The 21,613-nt window shown below is 45.7% G+C and overlaps 1 protein-coding gene across 7 annotated transcripts in view; it reads left to right on the top strand.

The window, feature by feature from the left end:
• Positions 1-21,613, top strand: part of D2HGDH (FAD-linked oxidases family protein) — a 178,550-nt gene that overhangs the window by 122,845 nt on the left and 34,092 nt on the right. For all 7 annotated transcript variants that reach the window (XR_015185358.1, XR_015185359.1, XM_086490867.1 and 4 more), the window contains exons 10-11: positions 441-521; positions 1,198-1,298. Coding sequence is in view for 5 of the 7 variants with exons in the window: in XM_086490867.1 (XP_086346993.1) it covers positions 441-521; positions 1,198-1,298 (182 nt within the window). In the remaining 2 variants the exon portion in view is untranslated. The remainder of the gene's footprint in view (positions 1-440; positions 522-1,197; positions 1,299-21,613) is intronic.

The following is a 21,613-nucleotide window of genomic DNA, read 5'->3' as shown; positions in this document are numbered from 1 at the left end:
AGACATTTCATAGAGAGAGGATATTTTGGTGATGCTTTGTATGTATGGACTACGGATGTATTTTTTGAAAGGTAGCTCATTTCAGCCTTTAGCGTTAGGCTTGCTTTTCTGTTTCTCTCAAATGAGAGATTCCCCTCATTCTATGTACTGGTTTGGTCTTCTAGGCCGCATTTGCCTATTAGAGACGTTTATATACTCTTTCTTTCTGAAGAAGAAGCAGAGGACACATAGGTGTATATTCTCCTGTCTCATAGGCCAATTTGGAATCTAGAAGACTTCAATAAATCTATTTTTCCTTCTTTCCTTCCTTCTCCTTCTTGAAAAGATACTAGCTAGTGAATTCTTAAGTATCAATTTGGGTGCAGGAGGAAAGAACAAATGAAAGAAAACACAAGGTTTAACCATTGTGCTGACTCTTCTTATTGCTATGGTTGTTACAGAAAATTTTAAAAGAAGCCAAAAGCAGGCTTGGAGAAATTTTATCTGCTTTCGAGTTTATGGACAGACACGCATTAGACATGGTAAACCCTAAAACTAACTCTTCTTATAGTCACAGTTTCAAATGGTCTCGTTGTAGTTGCTCTGATCCAACAAGATAGCCGTTTGAACCTTGCTACAAGTAAACATGATAGATAATAGTCAGCAGGTTTTAAAATAATTGGCTACAGTAATGGCAAAAAGGGTCAGGGAATGTAAAGTTGGCATTGTTTTGGTAGGGTTACGTCAAGGTAGTACTTTAGCTGAAAAGGAAAACTGTCTCTATAGACGACAGGTAATGTCAACAAGGCTTAGCAATGCATATGATAGATGTCTTTTCTTTTCAGCCAGTGTTTTGGGTCATCTTTTCTTATGGCTTATTCTCTTCTTCAAGTGAGAGCAAAGATCGTATGGTCTATTTCAGTGGACTATCCTTTCCAAGTCACCCCATTGTTAGCTCCAAGCTGTGCCCCTATCTTATTAGAGCACCCATGGATCATTTTAACCTGCAAGACGAGTCATTGGCTGCAACTATTTTTTCCCTTAACTCCCTCTTTCTTCAGCCTAGAGGAAAGGCATGTAGTTGAGTGGTCCATTTCAAAAGGGAAGTAATCAATTTTGAGCACCAGGCAAGCCATCTATAATTGATGTTTAATCAGGTGCTGCAAACTTGTCTGCATCAGCTCAATTCTGATTTTTGCGGTTTATGTATGGCTGAAGGTGTTAAAACACTCAGGAAAATCTCGTGATCCTTTGCCAGCTTCGAAACACACTTTCTACCTGTTAGTCGAAACAACTGGAAGCTTCCAGAATCATGATCGGTATGCTTTTATATGCCTTTCAACATTCTCCTGATTACATTCAAAGCTAGTTTAATAAATCTTTGGTTTATAGGTTATGTTAGACCGTATCTCCCTTAAGAGCGCTGAGCACAAAGGTGCAAGTTAGAAATATTCCCAGACGCATTTCTAGAATGAAACTTGAGACCTCCTAAATGCTAAGCATGCACTCTCTAGTTATACACATTATGTCCTCAAATCTTACCAAGTGGCATGTGGCCCTCTTGACCTCTAATTACCCTAGGGCCTTTGGTCTTGCTATCAAGGGATTAGGTTGTTATCGCATTGTTTTGCAGTATTGTCAATTTGACACCGCTTTTCCTCACCTCGGTTGATTTTTCAGACTCAAAATTGGCAATGGAAGATAAAGATATCAATTTGAGAAACAGTCTTCTAACTTTTAACTCTGCGTAGAATCTCGTATTAGTACACTCTACGCTTTGATCAAGTTCGATGAAAGTTAGGGCTCTATCTAGTTTCTTATTTTCCTCCCCACCAAAGATTGGATGCATTCCACCGCTGCTATGAAATTGGCTATGGGATTGTAGTTTGTAGTGTGTATATTATATTTCTTCATCTCTCTGACCTTGTGAAAGGTTCATAAGACCTAGGTGGCAACCTGGAACGATGTCCAGTTTTCATAGTGCCATATTGTCAGGCATTTCAAGGTGGGCTTGTTCATCTCCTCAAAACTGAGAGGACTTCTTCGTGGTTAGCATAGGCTCTAGGTCTGTTTTTAGTTTTAAAGTGATGCTTTTTTAAAGCCTTAATGTTTTCTCCACGAGTCTCTAGTTGCTTAAACCAGCTCCTTTTGTTATCATCACCCTAGGCTTCAACTTAGGCATAAGGAGAAGTGGACCGAATTTTCTTGTCACCATGCTGTAGATAAGTGCTTTTTTTGGTTAGTTTTCTATTCAGTTATGTATGCTTGTATCATTTCTTCTAGCATTTGATTTTTTCTCTCAGTTTAACCATATGAAAGTGGATGTTCAACGGCAGTCGTGCTGAGCTTAGTATTCAATCCATAAAAACCAACTCTCTTGAACTACCTAATCCCAATCTGTGACATTGTTTTTTGATAGAGAGGAAAGCAAAAGAAATAAGATGCACAACAAAAGACATGCACATTGTAGGGTGAAAGGGGATTAGAGAGAGTTGCATTCATGGTAATACCATGCTAATGACAAGCTTAATAGCAAGGCTCAAACACAATGGAGATTAAAATAGAGCTTAGGAAAGAACATGAACTAGATTGAGTGAACTTGGAAAAGCTTTACAAGAGTGCTCTTATGTAGAAGAGCTAGAGTGTAGTACAAGGCTAGTACAAAAATATAGTACAACCTCCACCTCACGAGCGTGCCCTAGGCCACCTAGGCATCCAGGGATGGTACACACCAAGGAATAGGCTAAAGCCCACAACCCTCCCCTCAAGGTTTAGACTATGACTTCTGACAACTTTGACATCTTCCAATCTAGAAACACACATCTACAATCGTGGAGACCATACAAAGACATCACTCCAATCCCTGAGTGTCACGAGGCTGTGACAACCACTAACCTTAGTTGTTGGTTTCTTTCCCTTGATTTTTATTTGATTTTGGGACCCTCTTTTTGAAGTCATAAATGGCAGGACATTGTATGACCAGTGTGAAACGGCCAATGGCCAAGAGTTTCACCTATAGAGCAGTGAAGGCCAGGTCACCACGAGATGGTTGGGCCAATCGGCACTGAAATCGGAGTAGTAAGAGGGAGTCATTTAGGCCCCATACGACACTTTATAAGTTGGTGGGTACTAGGAAATTAACTCAAAAGAGCAAATTGGACACTTGGTGGCTCCAAAGCTCTCCTACAAGCCACATCAGCTGGGGGTGACCAAACTTGAGAGAAAAGGCTGATTTTGGACTTCATTAAGTGCCTATAGTGTGTGTGTGAGTAGTGGGTTTGGTGGAGCAGCAGCAACCCTAGGCTCTCATGGTCACACATTTGTGTACGCACATTGTCACCCCATCTTTTGGTCATTGGAAACCGACTTATTGGGATGTTGTTTTTGGGAAGCTTGAAGGACACATTCCTGGATGTCTCTTTACTTCTTCTCTCATTGTTGATTGGAAGGTTTCACTTTGCATTTGTCTTGGAATGGTCGACAATCCTTTGTGGGTAACTCTCTTCGTTTGGAGAGTCTGCATTGGAGTAGGGCCTTCGCTTCGACTTTGGTTCAACGGTCTCCTCGCCAAGCGTATTTTCTTTCCCAAAAAGGACTCTGTTAGGTGCAGCAGGTGGTTGATGACTCGGGTTATGTTCTTTCGTTCGTTGATGCAGTGTCCCGCTTTTGGTTGGGTCTTCACTATTCTCCTCTCTAGCGGGAAATTCAAAGGATGCTTGCTGATCACTCACCCATTCCTCCTTTGGATGTGGACTCTTGCTTCTCTGACTGGAATCTGGCTACTACTAGATTGGATTGCATCTTAGCTGGCAGTGCTATGCCATCCTTCAGTCTGATGTATGGATTGTGCATCATGGTAATGAGTTGTGGTCGCTTTCCGAGTCATCCTTGTGGTGGCAACACACATTGTCTTGCATTTGGTAGAGTCATCTACCTTTGAAGCAACGTGTTTTCTTGTGGCGCTGCTTGGTGGGAGCTCTACCTGTTGGCAGTGTGTTACATGCTCAGCATATTGCACCTTCCCGCTGCCCCAAATGCTTGGAAGCTGAGGAGACTTATTGTGGCATTGCGGCCATTCCAGAGCCTTCATTCGGCAAGTGTCGACTGCTCTTCGGCTGCGTTTTCCTTCCGGCTCTTTTCACAGATGGGTTTGGCTTTTTGGGGTGCTCCAGTCACCACAATCTCAGTTTGCGGTGTTCTTCACCTGGGTCAGATTTTGGACTCTGTGGGCCATCTGGCACCATAGGAACTCCTTAATGTTCCAAGGCACTTATGTTGACCCCTTTCCCTATTTCAAATTATCTCTTGGTCAAGCGCTGCATTTTGCTTATGACGCTGGAGACATCACTTTTGATACCTGCAAGATTTACTTTGACTGTTTCTAGCCTTCGGAGCCTCATTGTGCTCCGCTTTTTGTATCCATTTCTTTTGGTGGATTTTCCTCGCTTTGAGGTTTCCCACTTGTAAATTAATCAAAGCAATTTACAAAAAAAAGTGTGTGAGTAGTGGATACAGGTTTACAGCTACAATGAAAAGCTTGCCTTCTCCCTTGTTCTACGATGATTCCGCTCTTGTGCACCTCTCTCCCCTTTTAAATACAGAAATGTCTAGATCAAGGGCTATTCATCTATATGTACAGTTGTGTGGGTTTATGCGCGATTGCCAAGGCAAGAGCCTCTTGTACAGGTACCGGATTAGCTCGCTGCTAATCCCCCTGTCGGTATAGGTTGATTCGGAGAGATGAAATCTCGTCCAAATCAAAGGGCAAGTAGCCCTACAGGTGTGGGAGCTTGAGGGCTTGCTACCGATGCTACTGGCACGCAAAAAGGAGCCCAAAACAGGGAATTACAGTCTACTGTGTTTTTTTGCAGGTTTAGGGTTTTGACCCTTTTTTATCCCTAATAGTCCCAAGCGCTTTGGGGAAGCCAGGGAACTGCGAAACAGGTGATCCGATACATTTTAGAGGCAAAAAACAGAGATTTCAGCGTGCTGTACTTTCTCGCCAGGCTTGTCAAAGTGCTCTAATGCGCGCAGAAATCACCTAGGGTATGGGGATTTTGTCTATGAAGCCTCCTATTGCAGTTATGTTACCGAAAATTGGGCTAGAGTAGGTCATTTTCAGCCCAATAAAAGTGGGACAGCACGTAGGAATTCACAAGTTTTCTCCAAAGTTTAATTGAATAAAGATACACCGAAAGGGGCGCCAACCTTTGGGGCCAATGTGGTGTCATTGTCTACTTGGCAGCACTCTAGCTGCCAAGTCGTAAGTGTTGAATTCCCATTACAGGTTTGTTCGTGAAGTTCCTTTGTGTCATAAAGTTAAACACTGTAAAGATCGGGTAAAGCTAAAGTCTACCGCCCTTTAGCGAGTCTACAAGCCAGTTACATGGTTCCATTGTCGGGACAAAATCACTTTTTCCCAAGAAGTGAGCCTTGGCTGCTTTTTGGCGAAGACACAAGCACAGGAACTTGGAATTACATTATGGGCTGATAGGACGAATGACACCAGGGAAGAGGGTTCCTCTTCACAAGACAAACAAGTTGTCCATCCAATGTTTGAGGTTAGCGAGGGTTCGCGGCCACCACTGTCTGTACCTTTTGTTGATGTGAATGCTCCACAAAAGGGTTTATGATTGAGCAACTAGAGGAGGATGCGCTTAGGACACAATCGGTTGTTGTTGTGAATGTCTTCTCTCGGTTGGTGCAGAATCCTAGGTTTATGGAATTCCTATAGGCTCCACCAGTGTCACAATAGGCAAGGCAACTTTCTCATGCAGTAGAGTCCGTTGAGGCTCAAGCCTAGGTTCCTTATGCGTCTCAGCAGGGCAGGGAGCACTCGCATGTTGCGGAGTCAGTTGGGGCTCCAAGACAAATTCCTTATGTCCACGAACTGGTGGCTAGAATGCCAATTCCACAGGCTTTATCAATTCAACCAGCCACCTTTCAGAGCTTAAATGTCGGAAATGGACAGCGAGTTAATTTCGTGGCTATGCATTAGGTTTTTCCACCACCCACGGTACATCCTACGTATTTCGGGAGTGGATTTGTGTTTCAAAGCATGGCTGGTTTTGCGCCTGGAAACCAGCAAAACATGCCAGGAACAGTCTTTGGGGGTATGCAAGGCATGATGCCTCCAACAAGGGTTTCCATGTAATCAGGGCCAATTTGGGGTGCCGCATGTCGCTTTTGATATGGTTGGTTTTTCTGACCAGCAAGCAAATATGGCACCAAGGAACCGAAATGTCAACGGCCAAGGGGCACAGATGATCCCCACCACTGTACCCATGTTGTAGACACTTTCGTATAATAATTTGGGAGTGTTGGAAAAGCCAAACCATAGAACGAAGCTGGTACAGCTGTGAAGTTTGATATTTCAGCTGATTTGAAGACAAGACAAAGGCTCTTACTTTCCTCCAATAGTTTGATACGGCTTATGTAGGGGGGTATTTTACAGAGGCCTCCAGAGTCCAAGGTCAGGAAAGCTGCGACTTTCGTGAAAGGAAATGCGCGTTCATGTGGATGACATTGTTGATGCAAGGACAAGCACCTGCCACATGGGTATATTTCATGCAAATGTTTGCATCTGGATTGCTGTCAAATGAATTTGGAGCCGATGTCATGACAGATTGGAACCAACTCAATGTAGCTACTTGCAAAAGCTTAATACAATCAGAAGTTCTGTAAAGCATTTCTTTCAGTAACTTCCTACAAGTTTGTGCCATTGATAGAGCAGATTGAGAAGTATTGTTGTGGGTTGCCTAAAGGGCTTAGAAACTGATGTACAAAGAATAGAGCGGCCACCCTTACTCAGCTTATGGAAGTTTCCAACACTGGTCATGCCTTGTTGAAGCTGAAGACAGTGAATTCCAGGGTAACATGAAAGGGGGCAAGCCAAAGAAAAATTCAGCAAAGAAGCCCTTTGCAAAAACGACTCCTGAAGCGTCCCTGGGGTCAGAAAAGGCAGAGAAAGCTAAGGAGTCATCCGAGACGTTTGGATTCTGGAGGACAGGCAAAGAAACAGAAAAGGAAGCCTTTTGTGCGCAAGTCGTTTGAAGAGAAGAAGGCTTTAATGGCCGAGAATAAATGCTTTATTTGTGAGCAGCCTTGTCATTTTGCTGCAAATTGTCCATAGAGAAAGAGCCCAGCTGACTGAGAGAACAAAGAGGCTAAGAAAGGGAAGAAGCCCAAACCCACAACAGGTTTAGTGTCAGATATGGTGGGTGATAGGCCAACTTCGGATGCCAATGAGATATGCAGAGCGTGGGGTAAAGTTAGTGATCAGACAGAACTTATTTTCTTTGATTCAGGTGCTAATGCAAACTTTACCTCACCAGAGTTGGCTATCAAATTGGGCATCGGAGCTGAAGAGATGGGGTACACAGCAGAGGCAGGTTTGGCATGTTTTGGCCATTTAGAGTGTGTTATTCCCATCATTGGAAAGCTACGTCTGCATATTCGGTCGTTTGTGGACACAGAGGAATTTTATCTCATGCCACTGGAAGGGTGCGATGCGTTGTCGGGAATCCCATGGATGTTCCGTGTACATGAAGTTTTGGATGTCTTCAACAAAAAGGTCACCCTGTAGCATGGGGGCAAAACTCACATCCTCGATGTAAAGCTTAAAGGGGACTGTGTCCCTATTGTATCAGCTTCGGCTATCACTTCTGTAATTAAGAATCATCTTTCTGCGTACTTGATTTTTGCACGTGATGTATTAGATAGTTGTCAGTCAAATTTATGTGTTAGATAAAGAAAGGTTAGCATATTTGTCAGAGTTTAGTGACTGTTTTTCTGACTCGTTATCATCTCAATTGCCGCCAAAGAGGCTTGAGGATTATGGGATAGATTTGGTTCTAGGTTGTAGCCTCGAAATTTCTCCTCTTTCTTAGGACACTTGGCTAAATATGCCCGGTTTCACTACACCCGAAACACTCTTCCTTCTCATAATATTCCGTCTTTTGTTTGGCAGACAATTGAGGGGTGTGGATTTCTTTTTCTGCACCAACTTCTTGGATTTCTTCTTTCATGTTCATGCTTCTTTTTCTGCAGTCTTGGTCACCGGCTCATCTGTTGCATAAGTCAATGACCCTGATCTCATTAAAAATTTGTCCTTAGCATGCTCCATAAGTCGTTGGATACTCAAAGATTTCTAGTTCAGATAGTATCATTGGATTTCTTTGGGTAGGCCGCAATAGTACCGTTCCATCCGCTCCTTCAAGGACACTCTCTCTAGAATGCATCCTAATATATGTGATTGTAGGTTGAAAGAGTATCTTCCTCCTTCATCCGCAAATGAGTCCAAGACGTCAAAACATCGGCTTTAAACTGGGGATGTAACAGACTTGGACACTCCAAGTCAAGATTCTACCGCGACACAACAGGAATTGACTTCAACACAGTTCACATTTCACAATTGATTTGACACGGCCCGGCGGAGTTCTGTGCCTAGAGATATTGGCCCCAAAGACTAGCGCCCCTTTCGGTATTCTTTTTGTATTAATCTGTTGCACAAAGTAAACGGGAGTGGTTGGGTCTCACTCTCAGACTCAGCGTCCAGATGCTTTGAGAAGTGGGAGCCCAAACCACACTTATAAAGATTTACAAGGGATGCCAAAAGGAGAGCCCCAAAAGGTGAAAATCAAAAGCCTAAATAAAGCAATTCATCTCACAACCTGCTCTCTCTCTCTCTTGCGTAGAATTCAGCCACGCAAAAGTTGGAGTTCCATACAACTGGCCGCAAAACGCGCCACAATTTCCGGAAACTGCCGTACGTTGCCACATTAGCATTTTCAGCGCCGCAATCCTGGGGGGTCCGTACACTACAGTTTCAGTGGGCTGTTTTCAGCCGGAGTGGGTGTGGGTGTACAGTAGGGCAGCCACGTCACTGGATTGTGACATACCCCCCTCTTGAAAGCATTGTAATCACCCTTGATTACGCCTGCAAAACAGACAGAGGCAATAAACTGTCTTAGCAGACACTGACTATTAGTACTGACGCACTAGGAACACACATCTAGCACATGTACCAATCGACAACCACATCACACGACATCACAGGACATCACTTGACAAATCACAATCAAAAATTCATCCGGATCTCAGACCATGATTTATCGGCAACGTAATTAGCAATCGCATCTAGATCCACTCAGGACCTCATAGATGCCCGATTAACTAATCCCTATTGCAACCATGTCTATCGAGATCATTCAGAGCAAAATGCTGCAGTCATTTCGTCTATCAGTTCCTGCACTTAAACAAGTCAAGAACAAATCGGTATCTTATTATCGGGAATTCCAGTTCATAAAGTCATGCAACAAAATACTGTCAGCTCATAGTATCCCTGAAACTCAAAGAGACATCAGTGACTTTAATATCTAAAATGGAGGCAATCTGTTGACAAAGGAGCGGAGCAACTCCCCTCTTGTGCATACCCGCTGCACCAGATTCCGCCCAAGCTGAGTTCGGGGTTCCATTTAGAATACACTACGCTAATCCAAATGCTTCAAGGTAAAGATTCACAATCTGAGGAGTATCTGCTAGGTCCTCCTCCTCCATCCACTTCGCATCCAATGCAGGATAGTTCTTGAATTTAACCAAGAACCGCCTTATCACTTTACCCTTAATCTTTCTGTCTTTATGTGCCAATATGTGTTTTGGAACAAGGATCTCCTCGTTTTCTTCCACTTCGGGTTGTCCATCAGGCTCCCCGTCTTCGGACACATCGCTTTTAAAAGGCTTCAAGAGACTCACATGAAAAGCATTGTGAATTCTCCAAGTATCTGGTAGCTTTAGTCAAAAGGAGACATCATTTATCTTTTCGGAGATCTGGAAGGTGTGTAGTATCGCATACTAAGCTTTGGAAAAAGCCTCTCCTTTCCCTTTTTCTTTCTAAGGCATGCCTTCTCAAAACGTAAGAGCACCCAATCGTTCTCCTTCAATTTCAAATCGCGGCGATGGCGATCTGCTGCTTTTTCTGTCTTTCTTGAGATTTCTGCAAAGCCTCGCGGACCTTGGCAAAAGCCATGTCCAAGTCACGCGTGTACTCATCGGCTTCAAAAATCTTATCTTTCGTGCTTAGGAAGGGTGGAAACCTTCATAGCACCTTCAATAATCTCAAATGACGCCTTCCCTGTCGAAGAGTGTATCGTGTTATTGTAGGCAAATTCCACCAAAGGTAAATACTTTTCCCATTGAGTCTTCTGATCCGAGATGTAAACTTGAATAAATCTAGTACACTGAATTGGCAATCTCAGATTGCCCGTCAGTCTACGGGTGGAAAGATGACGAGAACTGCAACCGCGTGTCAATGTTCTCCCAAATAGCCTTCCAAAACAAACTCGTGAATCTGGGGTCTCTGTTGGAGATAATCGTCTCAGGCATGCCATGTGATCTAAAAATTCGGGCAACAAAAAGTCTCGCTAAGTGATCCGGCTTGACTGTTTTCTTCACTGGAATGAAATGAGCTTGCTTGCTAAATCTGTCAATAACAGTACAGATACCATCGTGACCACTCTGTTTTCTCGGGAGATCAAAAATGAAATCCATTGCAATACTTTCCGAGGGGCAGGTGGGTATGGATAAAGGTTGTAACAATCCCTGTGCTTTATGCCTGTCAAACTTGACCTTCTGGCATACGAAGCAGCTGCGCACAAAATAGTCCACAACCTTCTTGAGTCTCGGCCAAAAGAAGTATCTCTCTACACCTTTCAAGGTGGTAGCAATGCCGCGGTGACCCGTAAAAGGTGGACAGTGGCATTCGGTCATAACCTTTTCCCTCAACGGCTGTGTAACGCACAACTTGGTTTTCCTCATCAAGTAGCCATCCCAAATGGAATATCCCGCTACTATCTCCCCATTCCGTATCCGAGTGAAATTATCTGCAAAATCTGTATCTGTGGCATACTAATCGACCATATCCTCGAAGCTCCTATGAAGAATCGCGGAAATAGCTAGAACCAACGGCTTCCGGGACAAAGCATCTGCCACCAAATTCTTCTGTCCCTGCACATGGACAATCTGGAAGTGAAACTGTGACAAGATGTTCGCCCACCGCATCTGCTTTTCCGATATCTGCTTCTGTGACAAGAAGTAGCGTCTGATGGTCTGTGAAGACAGTAAAATCCACTCCGAGTAGGTAATGTCGCCATTGAGTAAGAGCATGGATAACCGCCAAAAGCTCTTTCTCATAAATCTGTGTTGTCAATTCCGGCCTTGAGAACAGTCGCCTCTCGTGGGCAATGGCATGGCTGTCACGAGGACGTGGCAACTGCTAACCTTAGTTGTTGGTTTCTTTCCAATGATTTTTGTTTAATTTTTGAGACCCTCTTTTTGAAGTTGCAAATGGTCGGACATTGTATGGCCAATGTGAACGCTAGTTTCACCCGCGGACGGGAAGTTGGTCGGCATTGGAATTCGAATAGTAAGAGGATGTCTAGGCTCAGAGCAAGATCATTTAGGTCCCCCCATCGCACTTAGCAAGTTGGTGGATACTAGGAAGTGAACTCAATAAAGGCATAAAGTCAAGGTGGGAACACAAACAAAAAGTATGCGACAGTTGGGCCACATTGCACTTTTGGATGCGGTTCCAATGAGGATAGATGGTAAGAAGACCAGCGGGAGGAAGCATCTCCTAAAAATTAGGGAACTACCATTTTGGGCCGTGAAATGTGTTCGCGTCATTACCTTCAAAATGACAAGGGGAACATTTTATTAGTCTGCTTCAAAGTCAATTGATGCCCCAGTTGAGAGATTTTTAAGCAGGAAGCCCAATGCGGGGAATTTGCATGCATGAGTGCCAAGTGGCACTTTTTGGTCAATTTACCAAGTCTGGGAGAACAAAACTCGTAATTGACTTTTTGGAGCAGTTTTGGAGGCTGTTAACTGTGATTTTCAGCCATTTCTCTCCTTTTTTGAGCTTCCCATGACTTTACCTAGGTCCAAGGAGCTCATTTTCAGCATTGGAAGGCATCATATGCGTGTTTACAGGGCTATTTTGCTGCGTTTTCAGTGGTACACAGGTTTTGATAGCTATGGAAATCTTCCCCTTTTGCATCTATTTGTTCATAGATGCATTACAGGTCACGCGCAGAAGAGGCGGCGCTCGATTTATGCTAGGGGGAATGCTTCATTGCGAATCTGTCATAGGTTAAGAGCTATGGAGTGCTTTCTTTTCCTCTCATGTACAGTGTGGTGCTAGGAGTGATGACCTGTACACTACACATTGCTCTCTCTCCCCCCTACGTGCAGTTATTTGATGCCCCACAAGAGGGCTCTTCATTTGACTGATGCACAGCTGTGTGGTTTCATGCTTTTGTGCTGAGGCAAGAGCCTCCTTGAGCAGGAACAGTGGTAGCTAACTGCTACTCCAAAGCAGGGACCGGTGAGGGTCATAACCTCACCGTACAGGTGCGTTTTCAGCGCTGTGTATGCACTGTAAATTGACTGTTTTTCAGCCATACGGACGCCAGAACCATTGGGAATAGTGCCCCACTGGCAGAGGACAGTTAGGGGACTGTTTGGGGCTGAAAACAGGGTAAAAACCAGTAAATACAGCGTGCTGAATTTACTGTTTTTCGGCAGGAATCAGAGGGTTTATGCCAGTCGAAGTGAGTTCCAGCAGGGGAATTGGTTTCGCGCAAGTTCTAGGGTTTTTATGCTACCGAAATTTGGCCAAATCAAGTGGTATCTAGTTGGATATAGACAAGGATTCCCAGGACTCTACTTTGTAAATTTACCCTCTCAAAGTATAAAGAAATACCGAAAGGGGCGCCAATTTTGGGGCCTACAGGTTGTCGGTGTCTGCTCGGGGCATTCTAGCTTCCGAGCCGTGTGTGTATTCAAGTGTTAATTCTCGTCGCAGGTTCTCTTTGCAAAGTGCTCTGTGTGTGTGTCTAAAGTAAAGAATTTCGGGTGAAAGCCAACGCCTACCGCCCCACGGGCCAGTCAATTTCTCTTTTAATGTCTGAAAGGCAGTCACACTGTGGGTCCCCACGAGAAAGGGACTCCTTTCTGTGTTAAGACATGCAAAGGGGAAGCAACCTCTGCAAACCTTCTAATTAACCACCTATAGTACGAACACAAGCCCAAAAAACTTCTAACTTCATGGACATTCTTCAAAAAAAGAGGATCAGATTTCCCGGTAGAAGAGAAAGGGACTCCTTTCTGTGTTAAGACATGCAAAGGGGAAGCAACCTCTGCAAACCTTCTAATTAACCGCCTATAGTACGAACACAAGCCCAAAAAACTTCTAACTTCATGGACATTCTTCAAAAAAAAGAGGATCGGATTTCCCGGTAGAAGAGAAATTGGCCGCGCTCTGATACCACTGTAACAAACTTTTTTTTTTCCGAGAAAAAGATCCTTCTATTAGTTACTGAAACTGCCCATAGGGCTACAACCACCTCTTCAAGAGAGGGCTACAACAACCATGGTGGGGAGACTCTCCCAATGAAAAAACCAGCATATGTACAATGGGGCTAAATCAAGAAATGGGGGGAGGGAAAAGCCACACAGGTGGTCGGTAGTGCCATCGGAGTACACCCTGGACCATGGTGTAGAAAGGCCCAGGACGCCAGAGTCGAAGGAAAGCCTCTCTGCGCTCCTGCATGCGGTCGGAGCTGCCCTGTAGTCTCTCGAGCTGTCCTTGGAGAGTGTGGATCAGCTCTAGCCAAAAATCGCGAACAGTCTCTGCCCGTGGCACAGGGCGAGCCTCAAAGATGCGGAAGCAATGGGCCCGCCAGATGAATTAGAGTGCCAGGCCACTGATGAGCTCCGAACACTCCTCTCTCTCACTGCACCACTCCTGTGGAGTAAGCTCTGTGGCAAGCTGGAGTGTAGGTCACCCCTCTTGCATCACTATCATCCTGTTGGTGGAAGATAGCTCCAACTGAAGTGTCGGGCCCGTGAGGGTTGACCAAGCCGAGTTTCCCAAGTGTACTGTCGAGCCGTGGAGAGAGCAGGCATCAGCCGAAGAACTCGAAGCCACATCTGCTGTGTCGAAGGACAGTCCCAAAGACAGTGACGCTGACTCTCCACAAGATGGTCACAAGGTGCACATACGGCCGAGAGACCACTATGCACTAGCCAGCTCCCAACTACTGTAGCTCTGTGTGCGACCAGCCACTGAAACAAGGTGACTCGCCTTGGCTGTCTGGAGTCCCACAACCTCTCCCAGAAGGCTGTCAAGAACTCAGCTGTGAGACCCTCCTCCTGCCAATGAGGTGCTGCAGCCGGGCGGGCCTCTCTCTGTGCTGCTAGTATATGACGTCACAATCAAACAGTGTATTGAAAGAACGAGACACTTGGGTGGTCTGCAAAAGAGAAAGGGTCCCTCCAAAGCCACTCACCAGGATCCCACTGTACTCGTGCGAGTGCACAGCACTCCCAAGCCCACAGCCTCCAGTGTCCAGTCTCAAGAGCTACTGGGTCAGTATCGATGACACAAGTCCTCCCACAGATGTCCACTACTCGGATCCTCTGAAAACAGCACTCTGCCACCTGCGGGGCCTCTACTGCAACTCGTTGTAAGCGTCCCCCACCCTGAAGCTCGAAAAAAAGGGATGGAAATGTCTTGTGTGAAGGCTCCCATCCACCTGGGTGCTACTGGCTCGAGAGGCGTGAGCCACTCAGCTGGAACTGCCTCTGAGATGTCCCGGCACATGCTCTGCACCCCTCTCATGCCCTGTAGCTGAAAACCCTACACCTCCTCTGACAAGCCTAAGAACTCTAACCAGTCACCTAAAGAGCGCGTTGGACCCACTGCCATGCGATCCCAGGAAACATGAGGCCGACTACCAACCAAGTGGCCTCTCTGAGTGCTAACCATGGGGTTCCAGACAAGGGGCTGCCGTAGGCGCTCCTCCGTGCAAGTACGTTGTCTTTGCTCTAGGCCTCGCCGCAAGAGCTCCCAAGATCGAAGCAAACTCACAGCAAAGTGGTCCTCCAGTCTCCTACTCAAACCAACTCTGCGCATCTCTATGAAGATCCATCTGGTCGAAGGTCGCCAGGGGCCTCCAGCCTGAGGCACCCTAGCACGAAGCGGCTGTAGCAAGAACTCCTTCCAAGGCTCCTCACTTGGAAGAAGTCCTCTGACTATGAACTTCCCAGAAGGGCTCTGCTCTGTTGTGCTGGGTCAATGATCCCAAGCCCTCCCTGTGAACAAGGAAGAGTGATGACCTGCCAAGCCACTTTGGCTCGGGCTATCTGAGTGTCACGTTCTGACCAAAGGAAGTTCCTGATCAGCCTCTCTACCTGGCTGATACAAGAACTCGAGAAGATCCAGCAAGAAGTGATGTACCACATAGTCGCCAACAACACCTGGTTGGCCACTACTACTCTGCCAGCCAAAGAAAGTCGTGCTGAGCTCCAATGTAACAACTTCCTCCTGATAGACAGGAGGAGGGGAGCAATCTGCTGCTCGGGAGACAAGTCCAAACCAACCTGACAGCCCAAGTACCGAACTGCAGTCCCTGGGGGAATCCACCTAACAAACCCTCTCCTGGCATCCAATTGGGCACAGAAGCACTACCAACCGAGAAAGCCACTGTCTTTCTTCAGTTGATCAGTGCACCCGATGCACAACAGAAGGTCTCCAGAGCCTGCTCACACCTGTGAAGGTTGGCCTCCGAGCCATCTAAGTACAAGGCTGAGTCGTCGGCACACTCAGTGTCCAGTAGCTCATCTCTCCGAATAGGGAGTGCTAAGCCCCGTAGACCAACCTGCTGCGACACCAAAAACGTGCTCATCACCTCCGCATAGAACAGAAAGAGGAAAGGGGCAAGAGGACAGCCCTGTCTGACCGAACGTGTGAGCATGAAGCGATCACCTCTACCTCCTGCCAAAAGTACCTGACTGTGAGCCTGTCTGTACAAAGCTGACACCCCTCTGATCCAAGCATCTGAGAAGCCCATCCTGCGTAGAGTGCCCTCTAGAAAGTCCTAGTCAACTCTGTCGTATGCCTTCTCAAAATCGAGAAGAAGAATCACTAGGTCCTCACCACGGAGCCGTGCTAGGGCAGAAGCCTCCAAAAAAGTAAAGATGTTGTCCTTCTCACCTAAAGTAGCCCCTCATTCTCATTTCTATCCCACCCTCTTATTTCCAAAAAATTACTCTCTCAATTTTGTACCCCGGTACCTTGGATTTTGACCTACACCTAAATCACCTTAACTCCTCTCCCTGTACCTCGTCTTAAATTCCACTCCTCTCCATGTACCATAGTACCCAGTTTTAAATTTCACTCCTCTCCATGTACCCTGGTACCCAGTCTTTAATTCCACTCTTTTCAAAAATATTGTTAGCTATCAAAAAAAATCTCAACCAAGTAGCCTTTATAAACCCCTACCTTCTCCTCCTCCCTTACAAACACATTTTGCCAACAACACCACCACTGATGAGCTCTTAAGAGCGAAACGCATTTGGTGGTAATCCCCCCTCTATTATTACCAGCTTTTGTTGACACCCATCATTTTTTTGCTAAATCCTATGGAGTCGTTTCGCACGCTTGAGTTATTTGTTATCTTTTGAAAAAGTTTGATCTTGAACATCACGAGCGCTGCACGACCCCACCTTCCCTTCCCCCCCCCCCCCCCCCCCCCCCCCCCCCCCCCCCCGCCCCATTCCCCGCTTTCAACAATCTCCAATTTCAGTTACTTTAACCCTTTTTGACTTGGTGTCGCTACTCTCTTATACGCCCACAGCCTTAAGGCTTGCCTTTCTTTTTTATTTTGAACCAAGCTTCCTCTTTAAAAACCAAGCCTTTTTGTTTCACAACTTGGATAACGGCGCCTTCTGTTTTATTTTATTTTTCCCACCCCTCTCCCAAGATTTTGGGTGTCCCGCCTGCAGCACAACAAACTTCTCCCTTTACCTTACCTAGCACAAACTACCCAAGTAGCTCCTACTGCAACCCCAACACACTTCAGCTTCGACTCTGGCTATGGCTCCCATCATTATAACTCTGTGTTTTTACCCACTTGCTACTTATGCCTTTGTCAACACCAACACTTGCGCCTTACGGCCTTACTGCACTTCAGCCTCAGCACCACCCTCCTCTGTCTAAGCTTACTTTCATCTTACTGTCTCAACACCTACAATTTCTCCCCACTGCTTTGCTGCTCGCACCTACAGCAACCGCCTGGCGCAAGCGCGTTCTCCCTCACAGGCCGAATGGACGGCATCTTTTTCTTTTGCGCTTGGCGCATGCTCGCTCCCCCTTATAGGCCGATTGCCCGGCTCCCTTTGCTGTTTCGCCTCTGCTTCAAGGTTTCAAACTAGCTGCTTCAACCGTTTTACCTGGTCTTCCACCAAGATGAACACAGACCGGAGCTCGCCCTGCTTGTTCATTACATACCCTCAAACTCAATAGACTACTGTGGCTATAGTCTATATCTGCGTCAACCCCAACCCGTTCACCCTTCGGCCCTAATGCAGTACAGCCCCAGCGCTGCACAGGCCCCGCTACACAGGCTCCGCCACACCTCCCCTGTCTTAGCTTAACTTGCATCACACAGTGCTTGCATTATACAGTGCCTAGCACCACGCTCACTCTCCCTCACAGGCTGATTGCACCGCACCACTGGTTTCGCCTCTTCTTCAAATTGTTTAAGCTAGCCGATCTCAGTTAAAAGCTCCTCTCAGCCCCTGTCGCGACTTTCATCCTCAGAAGATTCTTTTGGTGAACTAAGGCTTGAAGAGGCGCTGACAGTGGGCATCGCTTACTGCTACCGCCCAAGTCTCGAAAGAATTGGAGTTCTTTTGGTAAACTAAGGCTTGAAGAGGCGCTGATAGGGACATCGCCTACTGCTACCGACTTATCCTGGAAGAAATGAGGCCTTACCTGCGCATTAGCACATACATACACCTACAGTTTAAGCCCTATTCACGCTCTCCTATTGTGCTTTTGTTAGTTAACTTGATAACTAGGCCCGGCACAGTGCACACTAAATCGCTACACCTATCTTTTATTTTACCCTTATCCACTGATCCCCAAGACCGCCACTTTCGGAAGCCCTACCCTACAAACTTGGGGTTACCCTCTTTAACGCAATGAATACCAACAATTTAGCCCCACCACAACCTCAAGCTAACCTCACTTCGGATCTCTCCTCCTCGGCGGCTATTGGCCCTTCACTCCCCGGGTTCATTTCGGCTACCGCGTATGCAAGAGCGGAGACTTTGGCGTCTCGTCCGACCACCCCGACTCCAATTCCGACAAACAAAGAAGACGCTACAACCAACCCCTATGAGAACATCACGGAAGAATTGGAGCAACTTCCGGAGGAGTCCTTTGATTTCTCTTCAGTGCTCGCAAAAGGAAGTCATGATGTAAACCATAATGAAAACACCCCTTCTTTGCCTACAACCAATCCACTCCAAACCAGCAATCTTCCAACCCTTCAACATGGTTTCCTATCCTCGATCAACCCCCATACCAATGAAGAAGTGCTTCCACACCTCAAGCAACCTCGGGACTTCGATGGTATTATCTCCAACTCTCTTCTCGAATATAAGAAACTTTATGGTAAACTAGGTAAAGCTAAAAGCTTCCTTAACCACCTCAAAGATCTTCTTAATAATCAAAGACCACCCAATAGTTTATGTATGAAGCCACCCAAACTATCCCTAGAGGATACACAATCTCAAGCCCTTCTCAATGCTAAGTTTACCTCACTTACCATAAGATATCAACTAGATTGCACAAAAGCATAGGTACAAGCACAAACCATCCTCATTAATAATCTACAAACCTACCTCGACGGCTATCATGCTTTAGTAAAAGAACGGCTCAACGATCTCATTCTTAAGCTCCTCCAAGTCTCTATCCCCTTAGTCTCCAAGCATGCTTGGGGCCTCAAGCTACAACAATGGAAAACCGCATCCCTCCATAGCTTCCTCTTGGATATTCAAACCCATGTTGTAAATGCACACCTTGCCACCACAAAAGAGGATGTAGCTAAACTTGCCCGCAAGAAGGCCATTAACAACATTGAAGAAGAATTACTCTCACTCCCCAAGGAGCAAACCATCAAAGAACTTGTAGAACAAATTGTCAAAGAAAAATTCCATTCATTACCCCCCACGTCTCAAGCCTCCCCTTCCGCCTCCCCACCTAAGCTGGTATTGTCACCGCCCCCCAAAAAATCCACCCATCCATATTCTAAAAAACCTTTTCTACCTCCTAGAACATTCCCCCCCCCACCACCACCAACCCCGTCCCCAACCCTCCTATGTAACCCCAATTAAACAGCCTCCTCAACCATCCTCCAAACCCACCCTTGAAAAACCTTTCCCTTTATCTAAAAAACCAAAATTTTCTCCTTCCCCCAACACCCCCGCCTATCCTTTGTACCCTCTCAAAACCCTCAAACCTACACATATCTCCCTTGGTTCCTCCTCTTCTTTTCCACCACAAAAAATCAACCACCACCCTTACCCGCACCCGCACAATAAGGATCGCTCCCGTAATAATACCACCCACCACAAGGCAAACCACTCAGGAAAAGACAAAGGGAGGAGGGATTAGGGTTTAGCCACCCATACACTTGGGTACACCTCTGCTTCTCCAAACCCCCCCTCCTCCCATATTTATGGATTTCAAAAGCCACTCCTGAGCCCCCACTTCACGAAGGAAGAACAAGAAAAAAGATGTGGCTTCCACTCACTAATCCACAAGGCTAGAAACTCTTGCTCTTTGGCAAATACCAAGTCTCAACTTTGGAGCACGATATCTCTAACTTTAAAATCCACAATCTGACACCTCGAGCTCTCCCTCTCTGAAAGGCGTTGCTTAGCCTTAGGCTTAAAATACATCCCTCCCCCTCCAAACCCTTCCCCCCTCTTGCTCCTCAACTCACACTACAATTTATCAAGAAATCTCAACCTTAAGTTCTTTTTTAAAGACCTTAAACCTTCCACCCCCTCTCCTTTTAAGGAAACCAACCCACTTTGGAAACCACCTCTTTTAAATCCCAACCTTGACCATATTTTGTCCTCTAACCAACAGAACTTTAACCTCATTTTGAATGCTTGCAATTTTCCATTTTCAAAACAACCCCGTTTTGTCATTGAAGCTTTATGTAGCCTCTCCCGAGACCCTTCAATAATCATAAAACCTGCTGACAAAAACCTGGGTGTTGTTATCAACCATTAGATTGGTATGAGAAAGATGCCCTCTCACATCTCAATGACCGCTCCACTTATGAGCCTTGCCTAAACATTCCTTTTGCCTTCTTAGCTTCCCTTCTTTCCTCTATCACACTCCGCTACTCCTCCCTCCCCTCTATTGAATGCAACTTCATCCTCTCCCCCCTTAACAAACTCCCTAAACCTTGTCCTATCTATTTCATCCCTAAACTTCATAAACCATCCATCGTCTCTTGACCGATATGTTCCTATAAAGGTTACCTCTTTGAGAAAGCCTCTATTTGGCTCCATTCTGAGCTCTATCCAATCCTCCTTTGCCAAAAGCAACACCTACAAAGCTCCCTCACCCTAATCCAAGACTTATACAAACTTCCCCTTCCACCTAACACCCTCCTTTTTACTTTTGACGTAGAAGCCCTATACCCTAGCATCCCCATCATTCAAGGCCTCACCGCACTCAAATCTACCATCTCTCATGTTTTTGACCCTCACAAATCCCATTTTATCCTCTCCCTTGCCTCCCTTATCCTATCCCATCATTATATCACTTTTAAAGGAAAATTTTGGAAACAAACCAAAGGCACCGCCATGGGATCAAACTTTGTCGTGGTATATGCTTGTCTCTTCCTCTGTCACTTGGAAACCTCTTGCCCCCTCTTACTCAACCCTAACCTCCTCTATTTCAAACGTTATGTCGATGATGCTTTTGGATTATGGACGGGATCCCGTAATACCCTTACCCATCTCTTAAACTCTTATGGTGAACCTCTTCAAGAGCACATTAAAATTTCCAGTACCATCTCCCATACCCATGCCATTATCCTTGACATTGAATTCTTTAAAGGTACCCGCTTCACTTCGTCTAGCCTCTTGGACTCCCACTTCTATCAAAAACCTTTGAATGCCTACAACTACATCCCTTGGATCTCATGGCACCCTACCCATCAAAAGGTTGCCTTCATCATCTCAAAGCTCAAAAGGTATATTATTCGGGAATCAACCATGAAGGGATACCTCCACCTTCGCAACCTTTTCTACTTACGCCTTCGGGCTAAGGGCTACCCAACCAACTTTCTTCTAAAAGTTTTTTGCAAAGCCTCTTACCATCGCACAAAATAAAAAAAAATCCACCCTGTGCTCAAAATTCCCTTCACACCCACCACTAGAAAAATGCTTCCCTCCCAATGTATTAGCAATCCCATTTCTAAAGCTTGCCAACTCAATGCCAATCTTTCCCACCTCCCTAGACCTACCATTTGCTGGACCTCCGGACCCAACATTCATAGCCTTCTGGTACATAGCATACACCCCCCTTGATACAAACTTTTTTACCCCACTCTTTATGCCTTCCACACCACCCCTACCCACTCTATTGGTTTCCTAAACATTTTCCTTGTCAGTTTTCCTTACATCTTTTTCCTTTCACTTTACCTGTCACAAAGTGATGACGTGGCGGACAGCAAAAACCCTAATTTCTGCCAAAAACCCTAAT

Source organism: Adiantum capillus-veneris, chromosome 19, assembly GCF_014529385.1.
Source record: "Adiantum capillus-veneris isolate H3 chromosome 19, ASM1452938v2, whole genome shotgun sequence".
Lineage (NCBI taxonomy): Eukaryota > Viridiplantae > Streptophyta > Polypodiopsida > Polypodiales > Pteridaceae > Adiantum > Adiantum capillus-veneris.
This window is presented reverse-complemented; position numbering and strand designations above follow the sequence as displayed.